General features: G+C 49.7%; 2 protein-coding genes across 7 annotated transcripts; both read left to right on the top strand.

Annotated features, from left to right (window-relative positions):
- The first annotated feature begins 2,191 nt into the window (after positions 1-2,191).
- Positions 2,192-7,393, top strand: Adm2 (adrenomedullin 2). Of its 2 annotated transcripts, XM_074084769.1 has the most exons (3): positions 2,195-2,445; positions 2,566-2,692; positions 3,331-7,393. In XM_074084769.1, exons 2-3 carry the CDS (start codon positions 2,577-2,579, stop codon positions 3,674-3,676), a joined length of 462 nt encoding a protein of 153 aa, XP_073940870.1. In that variant the 5' UTR covers positions 2,195-2,445; positions 2,566-2,576; the 3' UTR covers positions 3,677-7,393. The 2 variants fall into 2 exon arrangements, with proteins under 2 accessions (XP_020036543.1, XP_073940870.1); XM_020180954.2 differs by having other exon boundaries at positions 2,192-2,692.
- A 403-nt stretch (positions 7,394-7,796) lies between these two features.
- On the top strand, positions 7,797-10,490 carry Miox (myo-inositol oxygenase). Of its 5 annotated transcripts, XM_074084770.1 has the most exons (11): positions 7,919-7,948; positions 8,060-8,104; positions 8,446-8,526; positions 8,747-8,827; positions 8,975-9,137; positions 9,321-9,388; positions 9,497-9,606; positions 9,686-9,753; positions 9,849-9,898; positions 9,989-10,101; positions 10,184-10,490. In XM_074084770.1, exons 1-11 carry the CDS (start codon positions 7,934-7,936, stop codon positions 10,290-10,292), a joined length of 903 nt encoding a protein of 300 aa, XP_073940871.1. In that variant the 5' UTR covers positions 7,919-7,933; the 3' UTR covers positions 10,293-10,490. The 5 variants fall into 5 exon arrangements, with proteins under 5 accessions (XP_020036520.1, XP_020036529.1, XP_073940871.1 ...); XM_020180931.2 differs by lacking the exon at positions 8,060-8,104 and having other exon boundaries at positions 7,797-7,948; XM_020180940.2 differs by lacking the exon at positions 8,060-8,104 and having other exon boundaries at positions 7,899-7,948; positions 8,751-8,827.
- Positions 10,491-18,353: the final 7,863 nt, after the last annotated feature.

The following is an 18,353-nucleotide window of genomic DNA, read 5'->3' on the forward strand; positions in this document are numbered from 1 at the left end:
GGGCTGACAAGTATGGTCTGGTGCCTGAGCCCAGGGTTGGTTCTCCTCCAGGAGACTGTGAGGGCCCTGCACCGCATTCCCTCCATGCCCTTCCAACAGGGCCGGTGTCCTTCACCAAGAACCCTTGGCCACTGCTCTACCCAGGCTACCCTCAGGGGCTCCTGTTGCTGGCCCAGCCTCGTCCCCTTCTTAAGGATGTGTGATCTCCCCAGAGCCTCCTACCCACCCAGCAGGTTCAGGCCTCCTCCAGAAAGCCATTCTCCTCAGCCCACAGCCCCTTGGCAACCTCCATCTGTCCTTTGCCCGTACACCCCCTCCCGCTCCCTGCTGCTAGCCACACATACCTACATACCTCCCATGGCTTGTCATCTTGCCAATGCCTGAAGTCTCCTGACTCTCTGAGTTTTGTTTTTTTTTTTTTCACTGTCCCCATCTGGAAAAACCCAGCCACGTACAATCCTGACCATCCATATCCTCCAGGCCTGTACCCACCACCCAGGGCCAAGTGGTCTCAGCCTGGGATGGATGGACAACTCCCATCCCACCCCATAAAGCAGAGAGACCCACAGTGACATCATGGCTACAGCCTGGGATGAATGAACACTACCTCCTACACACTGCACAGCCAGCTGATGTCTGGTCAGCACTTTCCTCCATTCTCTAAGCCTACCTCTTGGGTCTCAGAGATAGTAGCTGCCCCTCTTTCCTAGAAGAAACATATTCATTAAATAGGAGACTTATGGCCCATCACCAGGCCCCAAGTCTGTCTGTCCACACCTGCCCCTCCTTCTCTCCTGTCCACCTTCCACTGCTCCCTCAGTGTACCCACCACACTCAGTCTCTCCCTCTCTTTAGAATCCTTACCATCAGGATCAAACTTCACTCTCCCCACCTTGTAACACTCGAACTATACTTACCTTTATGCAGCTGCCACCCTTTGGGCCCTAAACACACTTTCTAAAGTGTTCTCCTATGTCACCAGCACCAACCAGCCTAGTCCTGGCTCCCCTAGCAACACCTTGTCTACTTTTCACCTGTTTCTATGGCCCATCACTCCCAGAAGCAGCTTTTCCAACTAAGGGTATGAAAAAGATGCTTATGTATCCCCTTGAAGGGAATATGGACAGCTGTATACAAGTACTGTATGGTATCTTGTGCAAGGGACTGGGGGCCTCTAATCCATTGGGAGGGATGGGACAGGGACAGAATAAGCAGCCAGGATGAAGTCTGAGGTTGAAAGGACATTCCCCTATCCTCCCCATGGGCTTTGGGGAGATGGCACTGAAGAGAGAGTGACCAGGTGATCTCTTAGTGGGGGGATGAGGAGATGCGAAGGTTCTCTCAGGCTGACAAAGGAGTAAAGAACCAGTAACACCATATCCATTATGGGTGGACAGTAGATTGGTGCAAACTTGTGACGAATAATTTGGTACATGTATGAGATCACAACAGCAGGGTTCTTGTTCATGGAAAGACTGCACATCACCTAATTTCATATTAAGAAAGGACTTATTAAGTAAATCACACAGTACCTACAATTGGAGTAGGCAGCTCATCAGAGTGGGAGTCTCTGAATAACTGCATATAATTTTTTACATATATTACATAAATGTGTCAGTACATACAACAAATACACCATGTACACATGAGAGTCAGGAATGGGGCTCCCACCAAGAAGTGGGAAAGGGACCCACAGTGGGTGGCACTGTTCAGGAGAAGGGTGTCTTACTTTTTACTTATTTAAATTTTTTACAAAAACCCTATGATACTTTGGTAATAAGAGCTATAGTAATAAGCCACTAAGGGATCAAGAAGAGTATGGGAAAATGACCTGCTGGAATCTCCTGCCATTCTCTACTACAGACCCCGGTGGCTCGGGCGCGTTCCTCAGTCACATTAAGAGGTGGCTGGAGTGGTGGGCACCCTCAGGGTCTGACTGCGCGCCCCCCAACCCAGCACCCACCCTTCAGCCTGGAAGGTCCAGCTTCAACCAGGCTCTGGGACAGTGTCACCCACCAGAAGGCCCCCAGAGTGAGGATGGTAGCTCCAGGGTTCCCAGCAGGGACAGGGAACACAAGGTGACTCTGGTCATGCCGCCCCTTTCCTGAACCCACATGCCCAGCAGACCTGGCAGGTGTCGGAGCAGGAGGGCGGGGCTGTGCAGCCCACCTGCGGGGAGAGGGCGGGGACGGAGGGGCCCCCCTCTGGGAGGGCGCCCCGCCCTGTCCGGTCTCCGCATCCCGTCCCGCCTCCAGCTGGAAAGTCTACTTAGCGCTAGAGGTGCCGCTAGGGTCGGGGTTTGATCCCAGGCAGGACCCCAGACAGCGAACTGACAGAGGAGACTCCTTACCCACTCAGCTCGTTCCTCTCGGTGTTCTAGGGTCCGCCAACAGACCCCAGCCCCGCCTGATCGCTCTGCTAAGACCCGCGCCCCGACGGACACAGGTACCCAACCTGCCCACGCCCACGCCCGGCGTCCCAGGACAGCAAAAGACTCCCCTGTGTGCGGATGGAGGGGCCAAGGCTGCCCCCTATCTGCCTGTTCACCGCCCCCTCCCTCTGCAGCTCCGCCCGCCATGGCCCAGCTTCTGACGGTCACGGTCACCCTGGGTTGCATCAGCCTCCTTTACCTGCAGCTCCCGGGCGTCCTGTCTGGCGGCCTGGGCGTGGGCTTGCGACCCGCACGCCCCAGGTAAGTGCTGGGCTTGGACCAGCCCAATAAGTATGGTCACCACCCCTCCCCATTGGGAGTCCCACCTTGCTAGGGCTTATCTTCCAAATCAAGGGCCAGTCTCCCACCTTTAGCGTTGCCTGATCAGGGCAGGAGGTCTCTCTTTCTTTGCTTTCTCCTACCTGGGGTAGTTCCCGCTCTTCCCCCCAACACACACTGGCAGAGCACCCCCTCAAGCAGAAGGGTCTATTGGAGGAAGGGAGGCTGAAGGCATCCCCAGGTCTGCTGGCCTCTGACCATCCTAAGGGAAGTGCTGAGAGAGGGCTTTCTGAATCCTAAGAGTAGTGGCCCACAAAGCCTGGGGTGCCCCATTACCCTTTGCCCAGGGAGGTGCCATTAATGGGACATGTGATCTGAGCTACTGAGATGGCCAAGCTGCCAGGGCTGAGCTCAGAAGCCATGGTGGGCTTCCCCTGGCTGCCCCAGACTGTGTGTGGGTGAGGGCTGTGGGCTTCCCCTGGACCTGTGCCAGGTTTTTAGGGAAGCTATGGGCTTCCCCTGCCAGTGGCCCCAGGCCTGTGTAGAGAGAAAAGTGGGTGAGTTTGAGGGTCTCTGAAATGCTGAACCATTGGATTTATATTCTCCCTTCCCTTCTGCAGGCAGCCCCCAGCCCGGACTTCCGGTGGCCTGCAGTCCCCTGCACACCGACCTGTGTTTTGGAAGCATCACCAGACCCTTCAGCCACAGGGGAGGTCCCACCTGGCCCCCACTATGGGTCGGCCTCTTCAGGGTGGTGGCTCACGACAATCAGGTCCCCGGCGACACTTGGGCCCCCAGAGACACTTGGGTCCCCGAAGGCCCCAAGCCCAGCTCCTACGGGTGGGCTGTGTGCTGGGCACCTGCCAGGTGCAGAACCTCAGCCACCGCCTGTGGCAGCTTGTAAGGCCAGCTGGTCGGCAGGACTCAGCTCCTGTGGACCCCAGTAGCCCCCACAGCTATGGTTGATGTGGGTCCTGGCCATACCCCTGCCCTTCCCATCCCAGCCGGAGTGCGATACCCTGATCCCAGAGCTGCAGCTGAGTCCCCCTACCCTAGCCCAATCCCCCAGAGCTCCTGTAGGAAGCAGGTCCTACAGCAACAATATCCGCACAGCTCTGGACACATAAACCCATATCACGTAGACCCACTCGGTCTACATGCAGCATCTGAGCACCCAGGAGCCTGTGCACCTGAGAACTAAGCACACTCAGGCAACAGGTGCTGGGCAGAGGTAGCTGGCAACATCAGATGCCAAAAAGAACTTTAGAAGGGAGAGGTCTGCACTAGGAGGCAGGAACAGAAGCCAGGGTCCTGAACACAAAGGGCCACCTCTGAGCAAGCAGAAAAGAGGTTGAAGTGGCCCCAAGTGCCCCCCCCCAACTGGGGACTTTATAAGCTGGGCTGTGGGCCCAGACTTTTGCTGCTCTCCTGCATGGTTTGCCCTTCTATGTATATGTCCTTTATCTGGGGTCCATGGTCTTTTCCTACCTGTGCCCTGAGACAGGAGGGGCAGCAGGGTGGACTGTGATGCTGTGGTCCCCAGGGGTTGAGGTGAGGGAAGAGACTTCCAGGGGTCCCATTGCCAACCCTGGAGCCCAGGCAACGGTAGTGATGGAGTCCCCACTGGATTCCCTTGTGGGCAACCAGAGAAAGGGCACAGGGATTCAGGGACCACTACTGGGTCATTCTGGGGCAGAACATTAGAAACTCCTTCTTATTCCCAGGGCAGAGTAGGGCTGGGGTGAGGGCAAAGTCCCCAGCCCAAGTAAGTCAATTAAGACCCACCCCCAAGCCAGATGTGATGGCACACAACTTAATCATCTTCAGAAGGCTGAGGCAAAATTGGGCTACACAACAAATTCCAAGCCAACCTGGGCGACAGGCCTACATAGTGAGAACCTGTCTCAAAAAAAAGGGTGAGGGGGAAGGGCTGGACATGTAGCTCAAGTGGTAGAGCACCTGCGTATCCCTCGAGAGGTCCTGAGTTCAAACCCCAGTACTACAAAAGCCAAACAAACAAAAACTCCCTACCACCATCTACCCCCCAAAAAGGGGGGAATCCCCCCTAAAAAAGGAAAAGAAGACCCAACCCCATCTAAAGGTGGCTGGGAACATCTAAACAAGGCAGGGCACTATTGGCAGTATAGCTTCCCACCCTTTGGGGACGCCCAGCAAGGAGATTTACAAGCTTATTTCTCTGATTTGGCCAAGGGCCTGGTTAGGGAATACCAGCTTCGCTTGACAATAAAGAGGAGAGCCACAGCCAGGGAGCAGAGTCTTGGTACATGTCTGCCCCAGATGGGGCCTTTGGACATGTTATGTCACCCAAACCTCCTGGCTGGCAGAACACAGGGTTCAGAAGGGTTGTTTGTTTCTTAGCAAGCGCTCCCATGGAATTAAAGTATCGAAAATAGTTCATTTTCAGTGTTCGCTAATTCACCCTCTCTACCACACTGGTGATTGACTTCACTGTTCCAGCTCTAGAGGCAGACACACAGGGGTCAGGAATGTAACCTGGTCACTTCAGGGGCACCAGCAGGCCTGACCCTCAGGCTGCCTAGTCCCCAGGTAGGAGGGTCCTAGAAGTGCCTCTCTGGGCTTCTATCCTTGTGCTTGCCCTTTCAGCTCAGGGGTCACCTAGTTTAGGTAATAACTCACCTTCCCTCCACTGAGCTCTGTGGGGACAGTTCAGGCTGGTCCCTGCCTTGTGGGAGCAGAGGACTAGGAGGTGGTCAGTGTGCTGTGGAGCACAGTAAGGAGGAGAGTCAGACCTTCCTGGAGGAACCTGTGGTCTAGGCTAGGTCTGGAGACAAGGGGCTTACCAAGGCAAGAAGCTGGGAGCACCAAGACCCTGAGCCCATGGGAGAAGTGGGCTGGAGTGTCACCCCACTGTAGCTGAGAGAGACTGGAGGGGCCCCTGGGTCATGTGCCTGTGGCCACTGAAGGGTGGGTCCTGAGAGTGAAGGTAGGAGTCTAAACCAAGCTGGGAGAGGCAGGAGCTCAGTCCTCCCCACTCAGCTCTGCAGGACCCTCCCAGGCTGGGCCATGTCCAGCCTGGCACCCCTCCTGGGCCTTCATGTGGTCTGTCCCTCAGCACAAGACGTTTCATTTTCCAGGAGCATCTTCCTCTTCCCCTCTCCTCACTGACATCCTTTGTCCTTCCTGCCTGAACCCCTGGACTAACTGCAGGTCCCCAGAATCCTACCTGCAAGTGGCTTCAGCCAAGGCCACCAAGCCTCAGGGCTTTTCTGTGAAGTGTCGCTGGTCACAACCTATAGCCTTTTGGGTCTGGTGCGATGCCAGCCCCACACTGCACTTAGCCATGCTTCATTGCCATTCAGTGCCCCCATGTGGAGGTCCAGTGGTGGCATCACTCTCCCCACCCACCCCCAGCTCCACCTTCCAGCCTGTTGGACCCTCTTGGAAAACCTGCCCAGATACAGGCACTTGCTCTGATTTGAGGCCTGTTCCACCTGCTTTTTGGGCAATGGCTGTGGCCTCCTTCTAGTGCCATGGAGTCCTCCAGTGGGTGCTGAGCATACAGCATACAGGACACATTGGAAAGTTCAGCCCTGCCCTCTTGGGGCAGACATTTCAGTGAGAAGAGACAGAGGGAAACAAATCTCAAAGGTAGAGGAGCAAAGGATGTAGCAGGTTACCATTTCCCATTTTGTTTTTTTATTTTAATTTTTTTGGTAGTATTGGGCTTTGAACTCAGAGCCTTGTGCTTGCTAAGCAGCCCTTCTATCGTGTGAACCATGCCCCCTTTGCTTTACTTGTTTTTGTCTAGAGTTTATGCCCCAACTGGCCTGGACCAAGATCCTCCTACTTACACTTTCTGCCATTGCTGGGATGTTAGGCATTCCCCTCCATGCTCTGCGTATTGATTGAGATGGAGTCTTGCTTTTTGCCTGGGCTAGCCCTGAACCACGATCCTCCAGTATCTGCCTCCCAAAAAGCTAGAATTACAGGTATGAGTTGCATCCAGCTTGCAGTTGGACATTCTAAGTTGTGAGGGGGTTGCTGGTGTCTCTCCGACTGTTTTTCTCAGCTCAGCTATGTGGGGATCCCATTGAATGTAGGATCAACTCTATAGGCTTCTTACCCAGACCTCATAGTCCCAATCCTTCAGCCCATATCACTCTGTCCTCTTCACTGCTCTGATGACTCCAAGAGTGCTGCTTCCCAGGCAGGTGTTTCTGTCCGCTTGGTCCTTGCTGCAACTTCAGGGTCTAATGGATGAGCATGTGCTTTGACTCTCAGTCTGTGCTGCCGGCTCTTGCTGCTCCTCCCCTAAGAGTCCAACACCATCCTTGATCAGACTTCAAACAGGTTGCCCTGAGGCCTCTTCTGACCTTGGCCCTGTCCTTGGACCTTAGAGTTTAAGATGTAGCTCAGTAACAGAGCACTTGCCTAGCATCTAGTAGGCCCTGGGTTCAATCCCCATCACTGAAACAAAACAAAACAAAACTCTAAATCAGATTATGGAGAAATCTCTCTCCCACCCCGATATCTGATCACCTGACTGCTTCCAGCAAGAATCCAGCAAAGTCACCTCAGCAAAAGCCCTCCAACAACTTCCCACCCACTGACCCTGACTCTGTTCATTGGCTTGTGAATCCCTAGCTGTCTGGGTTGTATTTGGTCTCATTCACCTTTTGTGATAGTCTTGAATAAAATTTTCCTTACCATTTTAACAAGTGTCAGAATTTCTCTCTCTCTAGGGGGTCAAACATGCTAGCACTGAGTTATACCCCCAGCCCTAGAATAATTTTTTTCTTTAATAAGCCTCTGCCCACCTATAATCCATAGGTGCCGGACAAGTTGTTGTTGCCTCCTGAGATAAAATGCAGGGGATCATGTGCTTTAGGTTGGGGTCTAGGGTCTGCACGCCTGTCAGGAGGGACCAGCTGTAGGATGGAGCTCTTTAAAGCCAGAGGGCAGAGACTGGGCTGCAGAGCAATGCCTGGGCGTCACAGCAGGTCAGTTATTTTGGGACAGGGAACACTGGGCCATGGGGGGGCTGCTCCTGTGCTGTGCTGACACATTAACTTGCTGTAGGCCAGGAGGAGGGTGGATGGTCACTCATTACCGAGGGTCAAGGCCAAGGGGCTAGGTAGTGTCCGGTCGCTTATGTAACCCGTGAGCATATATAGGGCACCTGGTTCATGTGACTCCTACCCATCTGCAAGCTCTGCCACTTGTGCACCGTTCCCTGTCAGGATGAAGGTGGTTATGGTAAGTACCCCAGACCCATATGGGAGTAGCTCCACTGACCTCCTCACCTGGTGGCCAGCTGTTCCCTTTAGGAAGAGGCAGCAGCATTACAGCTTGTTTCTGCTCTTCCAGACTACAGGGCTCCCTCCTTCTTGTTGTGGTCCAGCTGGGGCAGGGGTGAGCAGTCCCTCATGTGGAGTCAGGCCTACTCCTAAAAGCAGCTTCCACCTGTGAAGGTGTCAAGTGGGAGTGCTACTGGCTCTCACCCAGCATCCCCTGGAAGCAGGCATCTGGCCAGCACTGGCAGATAAGGACCCAGGAGGGAGAACTCCTCAGTCTTGGCAAGGCCGGTGCAGGCTAAGCTGACATGCCCATGGGGTGAGGCTGTACTCAGTACTCAGTTGTCCACCACCTGCCTTGAGCAGATCCAAGACTTAGTCTCCAGTCCCCAGGGATGTCCTTGCTTCCTTGTGGACCTGGCATGATGGTAAAATGGGTCAAATTCCCATTCCGACCAGGGCCCAGACCCTTCCCTGGTCTACCGACCTGACGTGAATCCAGAGGTGGCGAAAGACAAGAGCAGCTTCCGAAACTACACTGTGAGCAGTTCCCTGCCCTGCCTCTCTCACCCTGCACAGCCCCACTGGATCTGGGAAGAACAGCTTCGGCCCCTTCCCACAGCTCCGGCAGGGTGGGGGGAGTCCTTTGGAAAGCCCTGGCTCATATCTTGTGGGGCCTGGCCTGGGGGAGGGGAGGTAGTAGCCCCTGCTGTGTAGGGCTGGCCTGGAGCACAGCCTCCACTGACTATCTGGTTTGCAGTCAGGCCCCCTCCTGGACCGTGTTTTCGCTACCTACAAGCTCATGCACACACACCAGACGGTGGACTTTGTCAATAGAATGGTATGTGTTTTCTGCTCCTCCTACAAGTTCTGAAGGTGGAGGGGTCCCCCTGCTTTGGCCCAGAGTGCCCACCAAATGGTAGCCACACTCTGCACACAGGGTGGGTCAGGTCATGTTTCTACAACCCCTGACCCCCGTTCCACCCAGCACACCCAGTTTGGAGGTTTCTCCTACAAGAAAATGACAGTCATGGAGGCCGTGGACATGCTGGATGACCTGGTGGACGAGTCAGACCCGGATGTGAACTTCCCCAATTCTTTCCATGCCTTCCAGACAGCAGAAGGCATCCGGAAAGTCCACCCAGACAAGGGTGCGTCCCCTTGCTGTGGTGGGGGCGGTGCTGCATTTGCCCTGGAAGGGAAGAGCAGGAGCTTGCCCTGCCCCACAGGCTTCACCCAGAGGAGCAGGTCCTGGGTTTCTCAAACGCAGCCCAGAGCCTGCTCACCTGCCTTAGCCCACGCAATTCCAATGCCCATCTATCTCTCTTCTTCAGATTGGTTTCACCTCGTCGGGCTCCTGCATGACCTGGGAAAGGTCCTGGCTCTATGGGGGGAGCCCCAGGTAAGGGTTAGGTTTGTGGGGTGAGTGGAGGCAGCCTCAGTTCTGGGCTTAGATGATCATAAATGGGGGCAGGCCAGTTCAATACCCCCCCACCCTATCCCTTCCTAGTGGGCAGTCGTTGGAGACACCTTCCCTGTCGGCTGCAAGCCCCAGGCCTCTGTGGTGTTCTGTGACTCCACTTTCCAGGACAATCCTGACCTCCAGGACCCTCGATACAGGTACCTCCCTGTCCCAATTGGTCCTCCTCCCTCCCCAGACACCCTGGTTCCTCTCATGCTCATGTCTTGGTCACTACAGCACAGAACTTGGCATGTACCAGCTCCACTGTGGGCTTGAGAACGTCCTCATGTCCTGGGGCCATGATGGTGAGGCCAGCAGGATGCGGGCAGGGGGATGGTGTGCTGAAGGTGGTGAGGGCTGCCCCTCTGGGTGCCTGGCAGTGATGCCTCCTCTCCTGCAGAGTATTTGTACCGGATGATGAAGTTCAATAAGTTCTCCCTGCCCTCAGAGGTAGGTGGAGGGAGGCGCTGGCCCAGAGCCCAGCTCAGCCCAGTTCAGCTGGCCTGGCGAACCTGAGCATGTGGGATGTGGCCTGTGCAGGCTTTCTACATGATCCGGTTCCACTCCTTCTACCCCTGGCACACGGGTGGTGACTACCGACAGCTCTGCAGCCAGAGAGACCTGGACATGCTTCCTTGGGTGCAAGAATTCAAGTGCGGACTTCCCCATGGGGAGGCCAAGGGGGAATAGGACTGGGGCATCCCTCATGAGGCTCACTGTGCTTCCCTATTGCAGCAAGTTTGACCTCTACACCAAGTGCCCTGACCTGCCGGATGTGGACAAGCTGCGGCCTTACTACCAAGGGCTGATTGACAAGTACTGCCCCGGTGTTCTAAGCTGGTGACCAGCCTGCCAACGCTCCCAAACCTCACCCTCTCACCCACTTCCAAACCCCAGCCAACTGCTGAACCAGCCCTGAAACCTGGCTACTGTCAGGTGCAATGACAGCCCGCCCCAGGCTCGCTGGGGACCCCTTCACCAGGCCACAGTCACTACCCCTTGTGGTCACTCACACTAGGTAGCAATAAAGACCTTGAAAGAGCTTGTGTATTTGACTTTTTTTTTTTTTTTTTGGCAGTACTGGGGCTTGAGCTCAGGGCCTTCACCTTGAGCCATTCCACCAGCCCTGTTTTTGTGAAGTTTTTCTAGCTGGGTCTCATGAACTATTTGCCTGGGCTGGTGTTGAACTGTGATCCTCCTGATCTCTCCCTCCTGAGTGGCTAGGATTACAGGTGTGAGCCACCAGAGCCCAGCTCTTGTATCTGACTATTCACTGGAGTGCAAGCATATTGTGGCAGAAGGTGTGGCCCCAGCACAGGAGTACTGCCACTATTAACCTTATGCACATCCTGGCTTCCATCTCAGAGCCTGGGAACGAGTCATCCCAACTCATCTGTAATTCTAGAAATAGTCACTAAGTCCTCTGGGCTCCATCTCCTTTAGCAAAGCAAGAAAAACCCTGGCAGCAAAAGGAGCACATCTGCAAAAAACAAGGTAAGACAACCTGTGAGCACCATGGACAGACTCCCTAGCTCCCTCTGTGGGCCAGAGGTACAGCTCCTTTTGGACTCACAGTCACCATCACTTCCTTATATGTGGCTTTTTATCCATCTGTGCATCCCCACTGTGACACTATAGCCCCGTGACGTTTCTTTTAGTCCAAAGTCCTCCCTTCTGCCCTCTAGAAGTCGTCTCTGAAGAAAGTAGATTTTTGAAATTTCCTTTTGTTGGGCTTTGCCAATTGCATCTCCACTGTATCTATTAATATTTTTCTATTTCCTGCTAACTGAAAATAGAGACTTGAGGCTTAGCCAGATTCATTATGGTCAGAGTGCTCTCAGACAGTGTGAGATGTCACCAGGAGGCACACAGTGCCCAAACCTTCATTTATATGTTGGAACACTTCACCAGAGGAATTTTCTCACCATGTTCATGGTGCTCTTTGCATAGGCGAGGTGGTAAATGCTTTCCCTTGATTTACCAATGTGCAAAAGAATTGCTTCCTCAGCATCTTTCCAAGGTGATACACTTGTTTGTGCTCGTGTTAGAGCATACCAATTACAGTTCAGCTGATGTGCTCAGCTCCTTGCATTCTTTTTCCATCCCTAGTAGCTTCCTGGATGGCTCCCGTGTCCTTCTGACATGACCCCAACAGTCATGTGTTGCTGTTTACTGTAAGACACCAAAGTGTGGTGTCACATACCTGCAATTCCAGCATTCAGGAGGCTGAGGCAGGAGGATCGAGAGTTGAAAGCCAACCTGGGCTACAAAGCAAGAATGTCTAAACAAAACAAAACAAAAAACACCCAAACTGTGTGAATTTCCTAAGGCTAATGTGACAAATTACCACAAGTTAAGTGGCTTATACTAAGAACTTTGATCAAAAAAGTCTTAGTGCTGAGCGCCAGGGGCTCATGCCTATAATCCTAGCTACTCAGGAGGCAGAGATCAGGAGGACTGTGGTTCTGAGCCAGCCCCGGCAAATAGTTCCATGAGACCCTATTTCGAAAAAACCCTTCACAAAAAAGGCTGGTAGAGTGGCTCAAGGTGTAGGCTCTGAGTTCAAACCCCAGTATTGCCAAAAAAAAAAAAAATCTGTGTTTCTATATACTAGCAGCAAAGTATCTGAAAAAGAAAAAGGAATATCTCATTCACAATAGCTACAAAAATAGTGAGGAACAAATTTAACCAAGAAGGTAAGAGTTCTCTACACTGAAAAAATAGAATATTGATGAAAGAAATTGAAGTCACAAATACATGGAATGCTATCCTATGCTCATGGATTGAAAGAATTAATATGGTTAAAATGTCCATACTGATTTACAGATCTACAGATTCATTTCAATCCCTACCAAAATTACAATGACATTTTTCACAGAAATAGAAAATTCTAAAATTTGTATGAAACTACAAAAAAGACCCCAAATAGCCAAGTAATCTTAAGCGAAAGAAACAAAGCTGGAGGAATCATAATAACTGACTTCAAAATATACTGTAGGGCTGGAGATGTAGCTCAGTGGAAAATCACTTGCCTAGCATATGTGAGACCCTGGGTTCCCTCCCCAGCACCAGCACCACACACACACAAATTATAAATATATATCTATATGTGTGTATGTATACATTTATACATACACATATATTTGGCATAAAAAACAGACACACAGACTGATGAAACAGAATAGAGAGGCAAGTAGTAAATCATGCAATTACAGTGAGTTGATTTTCAGCAAAGATGCCAGGAGCATGCAATGGAGAAAGGATGGTCTCTTTAATAAATGGTGTTGGAAAACTATCCAAAAGCAGAGGAATGTACCTGGACCCTCATCTCAACCCTTAGACATGAATCACACGCAATGGATTAAAGGCATAAATATAAGATTTGAAACTAAGAAAACAGGAGAACATTGACCTGGGCAATGAGCTGAATTTGATACCAAAAGTTCAGGCAACAAAAGCAAAAATAGACAAATAGGATTAAAACAAACTAAAATCTTCTATACAACAAAGGAAGCAATCAAATCAACCTAGTAAAGAGATAATTTGCAAAGCATACTTCTAATAAGGGGCTAACAATCCAAAATATATAAGGAACTTTAGCAGTCATCTCTGCCTGCACCTAATCAACTTTCCTGGGTTCTGACAAAGAGCAAGACTCTGGATCCTGAGTACCCCTACCCCCCTGTCATAGGAAGATTTCAGGGTCCTGAGTTTTTTTTGTTTGTTTGTTTGTTTGCAGTACTAGGGCTTGAACTCATGGCCTTCAACACTCCACCAGCCCTATTTTTGTGAAGGATTTTTTGAGATTGGGTCTCTCGAACTGTTTGCCCAGGCTGGCTTGGAACTGTGATCCACCTATCTCTGCCTCCTCAATATCTAGGATTACAGGTGTGAGCCACTGGCGCCTGGCTAGCACAAAGTTTTATGTTTGCATAAGACATGTTTGCATGACTATTAATTGTCCAGGAAAATTCCCTTTTAAAGTTTTTATTTTATTCATTTTGGAAGTATGAATTTTTAGAGGCAAAGAATGGATGTTAGTGTAGACAAGACCCTAAAGACTTGTCAGCAGACGGGTGCCAGTGGCTCACACTTGTAATCCTGGTTACTCAGGAGGATCGAAGTTCCAAGACAACCCCAGGCAAATAGTTTTCGTGACCCTATCTGTAAAAAAACCCATCACAAAAAGGGCTGGTGGAGTGGCTCAAGGAGAAGGCCCTGAGTTCAAATCCAGTACCACACACACAAAAAAAAGACTTGTCAGAAGAAAGTTAAACTTCTGGTTGCTTTATCAAGTTTCATGAAAAGTGTCTGGGGTTGTCTAGGGCATGGGGAACTTTATGTTTGTTGAAAAGGTCTTTCCTCCGTTGCTGTGCATTTGGTAGGTGAACTTGGAGCACCCACATCCAGGAGGAGAAGAGACCTGTAGGAATTAAAAGAGAGTTTGCAAATATCTCAATGCTTACTTTTAATCCTTTTATGTGGTGGAAGTCCATGGTATGTAGTTTAATGCAAAATGAAACCATTTTATTTCAATGTTATTAAAAAAGTTTATCAGGAAGTAAATATTTTGCTGCAGTATTTTGTGCCTATTAAAGGCTTTTGTTTAGCAAAGTGAAGGTAAAATACAGTAAAATGTTAAGATTGTCATCTAAAAAAATGCACTTAAAGCAGAAAAAAATCAGTGTTGTCTTGGTTGAAGCAATACAAATTATTAATATCGTTAAATCTCCATCCTTGAATATGGGTATTTAGCATTCCGTGTGACAATTGGGAAGTGTGCATAAGTGTTCAGGATAGTTGTGCAAAAGAAAGCATAGGTATGACTTGGATACCAGATCAACTAGTCCCTCTATTGAAGTCACATTCTTACTAAAATGATCAGGAACAAACTATAGTGATTCAGTCTTGGGTGTTTGGCAGACATTTTCTTGAAAATGAACACAGTGTGTCTGTCAGGGCAAGGGAAGCAATGACAGCATTTGTTGCCAATGATAAAATGGAGTAAAGGTTTGGACAAAGCTGTGTCCACCACTGTGACCTTGACAGCTTCCCAATACCTAAAGATTTTCCTGATGAGATTAATTACTACGGTTTCTTTGAGAGTGTGTAATGAAACGTGTGGAAGATCTCAAAAATCAATGGACCAATATTTTCCAAATGCATAATATATGATCCTCCAAAATTGTGCATAAAGACTGAGGTGTAGCTCAGTGATAGAGCACTTGCCTAGCATGGGTGAGGCCCTGAGTTCGAATGAATAACCAGGCATGAATAAAAATATGCACTCAGAGTGCCAGACATACCAGTGGATTTTAACATGATGGAAGACAAGAAAGTTTATTTGTAAAGTTTAAGATTCTCTCAGAAGCTGCAATTTAGTATTTGATGTGACATTAAAAAGAATATTCATAACCTGGTACCAGTGGCTCATGCCTGCCTTCTTGAGAGGCTGAGATCAGAAGACTCTCAATTCGAGGCCAGCCCTTCTTTGTGTTGGGTACTTTTGAGATAGGGCCTCTCAAACTTTTTGCCCAGGGCTGGCTTTGAAGTGTGATCCTCCTGATCTCTGCCTCCTGAGTAGCTGGAGGTTACAGGCATGAGCCAGTGGCACATTGCTGCTCTGATTATTTTGGAGATGGGAATCTTGAGAACTATTTGCTCAGGCTGGACTCAAACCTGGATCCTCCCTATCTGAGCTCCCAGGCAGCTAAGATTACAGGCATGAGCCACAGGTACCAGGCTGTGAATATCTTTTAGAAGGTACCTTCTTACTTTTAAGCAGGATTTACTTTTACTAATACAAAATCGCTATGTACACCTTGCAATTAATAAAACCCTCTGAAAAGGACAATTGGGCAATTTTATGATTGGTAAACTGCCCAAACCGCATTTGTAGTGGAGGACACTGGTAGAGGAGCAGACAGTGCAGGGAGGCACAGGTCCTGTCCACACGCTGCCCCAGCACACAGTAGGCAATTATCAGTGCTGAGAGACACAGGGACAGCAGGGCAAGAGTGTCTTCAGCAGCCTTGGGCTGTGTTGACCCTGAAAGCCTGCCTGAGTGCAGCCTCAGAAGCCACCACTGAGAACTCAGAGTGGTCACATCACCCTCAGCAGTGGACAGCACACCCCACTGGGGTCCAATCAGGCCCTGCTGCTCATCAGGACAGAGGGACCGACTGTCCTCACACACAGCTGCTCACTTAGCTGCTAGTGTCACAAACAGTGACAGCCCTGAGTCTATCAGGATTTGTAGAGAGCTCCTAGGGAGCTCTCCTAGGAGCTCCCGGTCCTAGGAGACCCCCCAGTCCAGTAGCTGGGGTTGACAGGAGCTGGCAGCACCTTCTACTGATGGGCACAACAGGCTCAGACAGAATGGAGCGTGAGGTGCCAGCCTGGCCTGGACATACCAGTGTTGCCTTCCTGACTGTCCTGTAAACATTGATCACTCTTTGATTTCTTTCCTGGTGATCAACTTCATAGTTCAGTGCATGAATGCAGAATTTCAAGATGGAATTTTGTGGAACTCAAGGAAGGCAGTGTCCCTAGAACCCAAATGAGCTTTTGGGAACCTCTCCATCTTTTTTTTTTTTTTTTTTGCAGTACTGGGGTTTGAACTCAAGGCCTACACCTTGAGTCACTCCACCAGCCCTTTTATGTGAAGGGTTTTTTCAAGATAGGGTCTCAAACTATTCCTGATCTCTGTTTCTTGAGTAGCTAGGATTACAGGTGTGAGCCACTGGTGCCCAGCTTAAAAGTAGCTGTTTTTTGTTTTTTTCCTGCAGCACTGAGATTTGAACTTAGGGACTCATACTTGCTAAGCAGGCACTTGACCACTTGAGCCACTCTGCTAGTCCCTTTTTTTTTTTTTTTTTTAAGTCTACCTTTTGTGCTACTGGCAATCAGGGCCTTGTGTGTGCTAGGCAAACACTTAATCACTGAGCTACATCCCTAGCCCAGAGCCTCTCATCTTGGCAATGGAGTAAGTGGTTCTTTTGTGGGGGTAAGTCATCGTATCTGTGTTAGGTGAGGTCATTGGAGGGAAAGAGGGAGACAGGGCTAAGTAACCCAACCTCGGGTGCCACAAAGGGCTACATCAGACTTCCTAGTGCCACCTTCTCAAGAGTCTGAGTGGGACACAGGCTGTACCTTCTTGCTGTCTCCCTCTTCCACTTTTCTCTTTGGAAGCCAAGAAGGAGGAGAGGGGAGCCAGGAAATGGTTCTGGAAGGATTGTTTCTTTTCTTTTCTTTTTTTCCATGCTGTGGTTTTGAACTCAGGGCCTCATGCTTGGTAGACAGGTGGCTCTACCACATGAGTCACTCTGACAGTGACTTTTGTGTTGGTTATTTTCAAGATAGGGTTTCACCAAACTCTTCACCTGGATTGGCTTTGAACTGTGATCCTACTGATCTATGTCTCCTGGCTACTGGGACAGGCTGGGTGCTGGTGGCTCATGCCTGTAATCCCAGCTACACAGGAGGCAGAGATCAGGAGGATCATGGTTTGAAGTTGGCCCTGAAAATAGTTTGAGAAACCCTAAAACAACCCCAATGGTGCCAGATGCAGTGGATCAAACCTGTAATCTCAGCTACTCAGGAGGTGAAGACAGGAGGATCATAGTTTGAGGGCAGCCAGAATACAAGTTAGCAAGACCCCATCCCAAAAACACACCTACAAGGTGTGTGGTGGCACACACCTATAATTCTAGTGCAGCAGGGAGGAGAATCAGAAGGAAACAGACTAGGCCTGAGTACTGAGAAAGTATCAGGGAGGTAAGGGATGACATAGCAGAGAGATAAAACCTGAGAAATATGAACATGAGGAAGGTCACATAGCACAAGGGAGGGGAAAGTCACATAGCACTAGGGTAAAGTAGCCAATAAAATTAAATATAACCATATATGGATTAAATCTTGCTTTTTGCTTCTGTAACCTGCTTGCAAGGGTATATAAGGTGAGACCCCTTTGTTCTCAGGGCTCAGCCTTTGGACACAAGTCTGCTGAGTCTGTGCTGGCACAATAAACGTTGCTTCCTGCTAATTGCCTCAAGAGTCCCGTATCTCAGCTAGCAAACTCCTGTAACACTACCAACTCAGGAGGTGGAGGTAGGAGGATTGAGATATGAGGCAAGCCTAGGCAAAGTGCAGGATCCTATCTGAAAAACAAACTAAAAGCACTAGGGGGAGCAGTTTAGGTTGTAGAATACTTGCTTAGCAAGCCAAAGACCCTGAGTTCAATCCCCAGTACAAAAAATAAGATCCCAATGGCATTTCTAGAGAAACAGATTAAAATCTCCAGGGACTCCAAATGCCCAAAATTATATTGATAAGTACAAAGGTGGAGGACTTACACTTCAGAACTATAAAGCTGCAGTCATCAGACCAGTGTGGTGCTGGCATGAAAAGATACATGGACCAATGGAATAAAATAAGAGAGTGCAGAAATAAGCCTTTGCATCTACAGTTAGTTGATTTTCCACAAGGGTACCAAGACCACTTGATGGGAGAATCATCTTTTTAACAAATGAGAAAATATTCATATGCAAAATTATGACCCCTACCACATACATATAATTTAAAATGGATCAATGACTTAAACTTAAGGGTTAAGAAGATAAAATTCTTAGGAGAAACAGAGGAAAAGTTCCACATTGGATTTGGCAATGACTTTTGGAAATGACACCAAAGCACAGGCAGCACAAGAATAAATGAATGGGATTTCATAAAATAAAAACTTTTAGCAGGGCGTGGTGGTACATATCTATAATCCCAGCACTTGAGAGACTAAGGCAGGAGGATTGTGAGTTTGAAGCCAGCCTGAGCTAATAGTGAGACCCTGTCTCAAAACAAAACAAAATCCCTTTTTTTTTTTTTTTTTTGTATATCTTATTTTTTTGTTGTT

Source organism: Castor canadensis, chromosome 8 (genome assembly GCF_047511655.1).
Source record: "Castor canadensis chromosome 8, mCasCan1.hap1v2, whole genome shotgun sequence".
NCBI classification, from domain to species: Eukaryota; Metazoa; Chordata; class Mammalia; order Rodentia; family Castoridae; genus Castor; species Castor canadensis.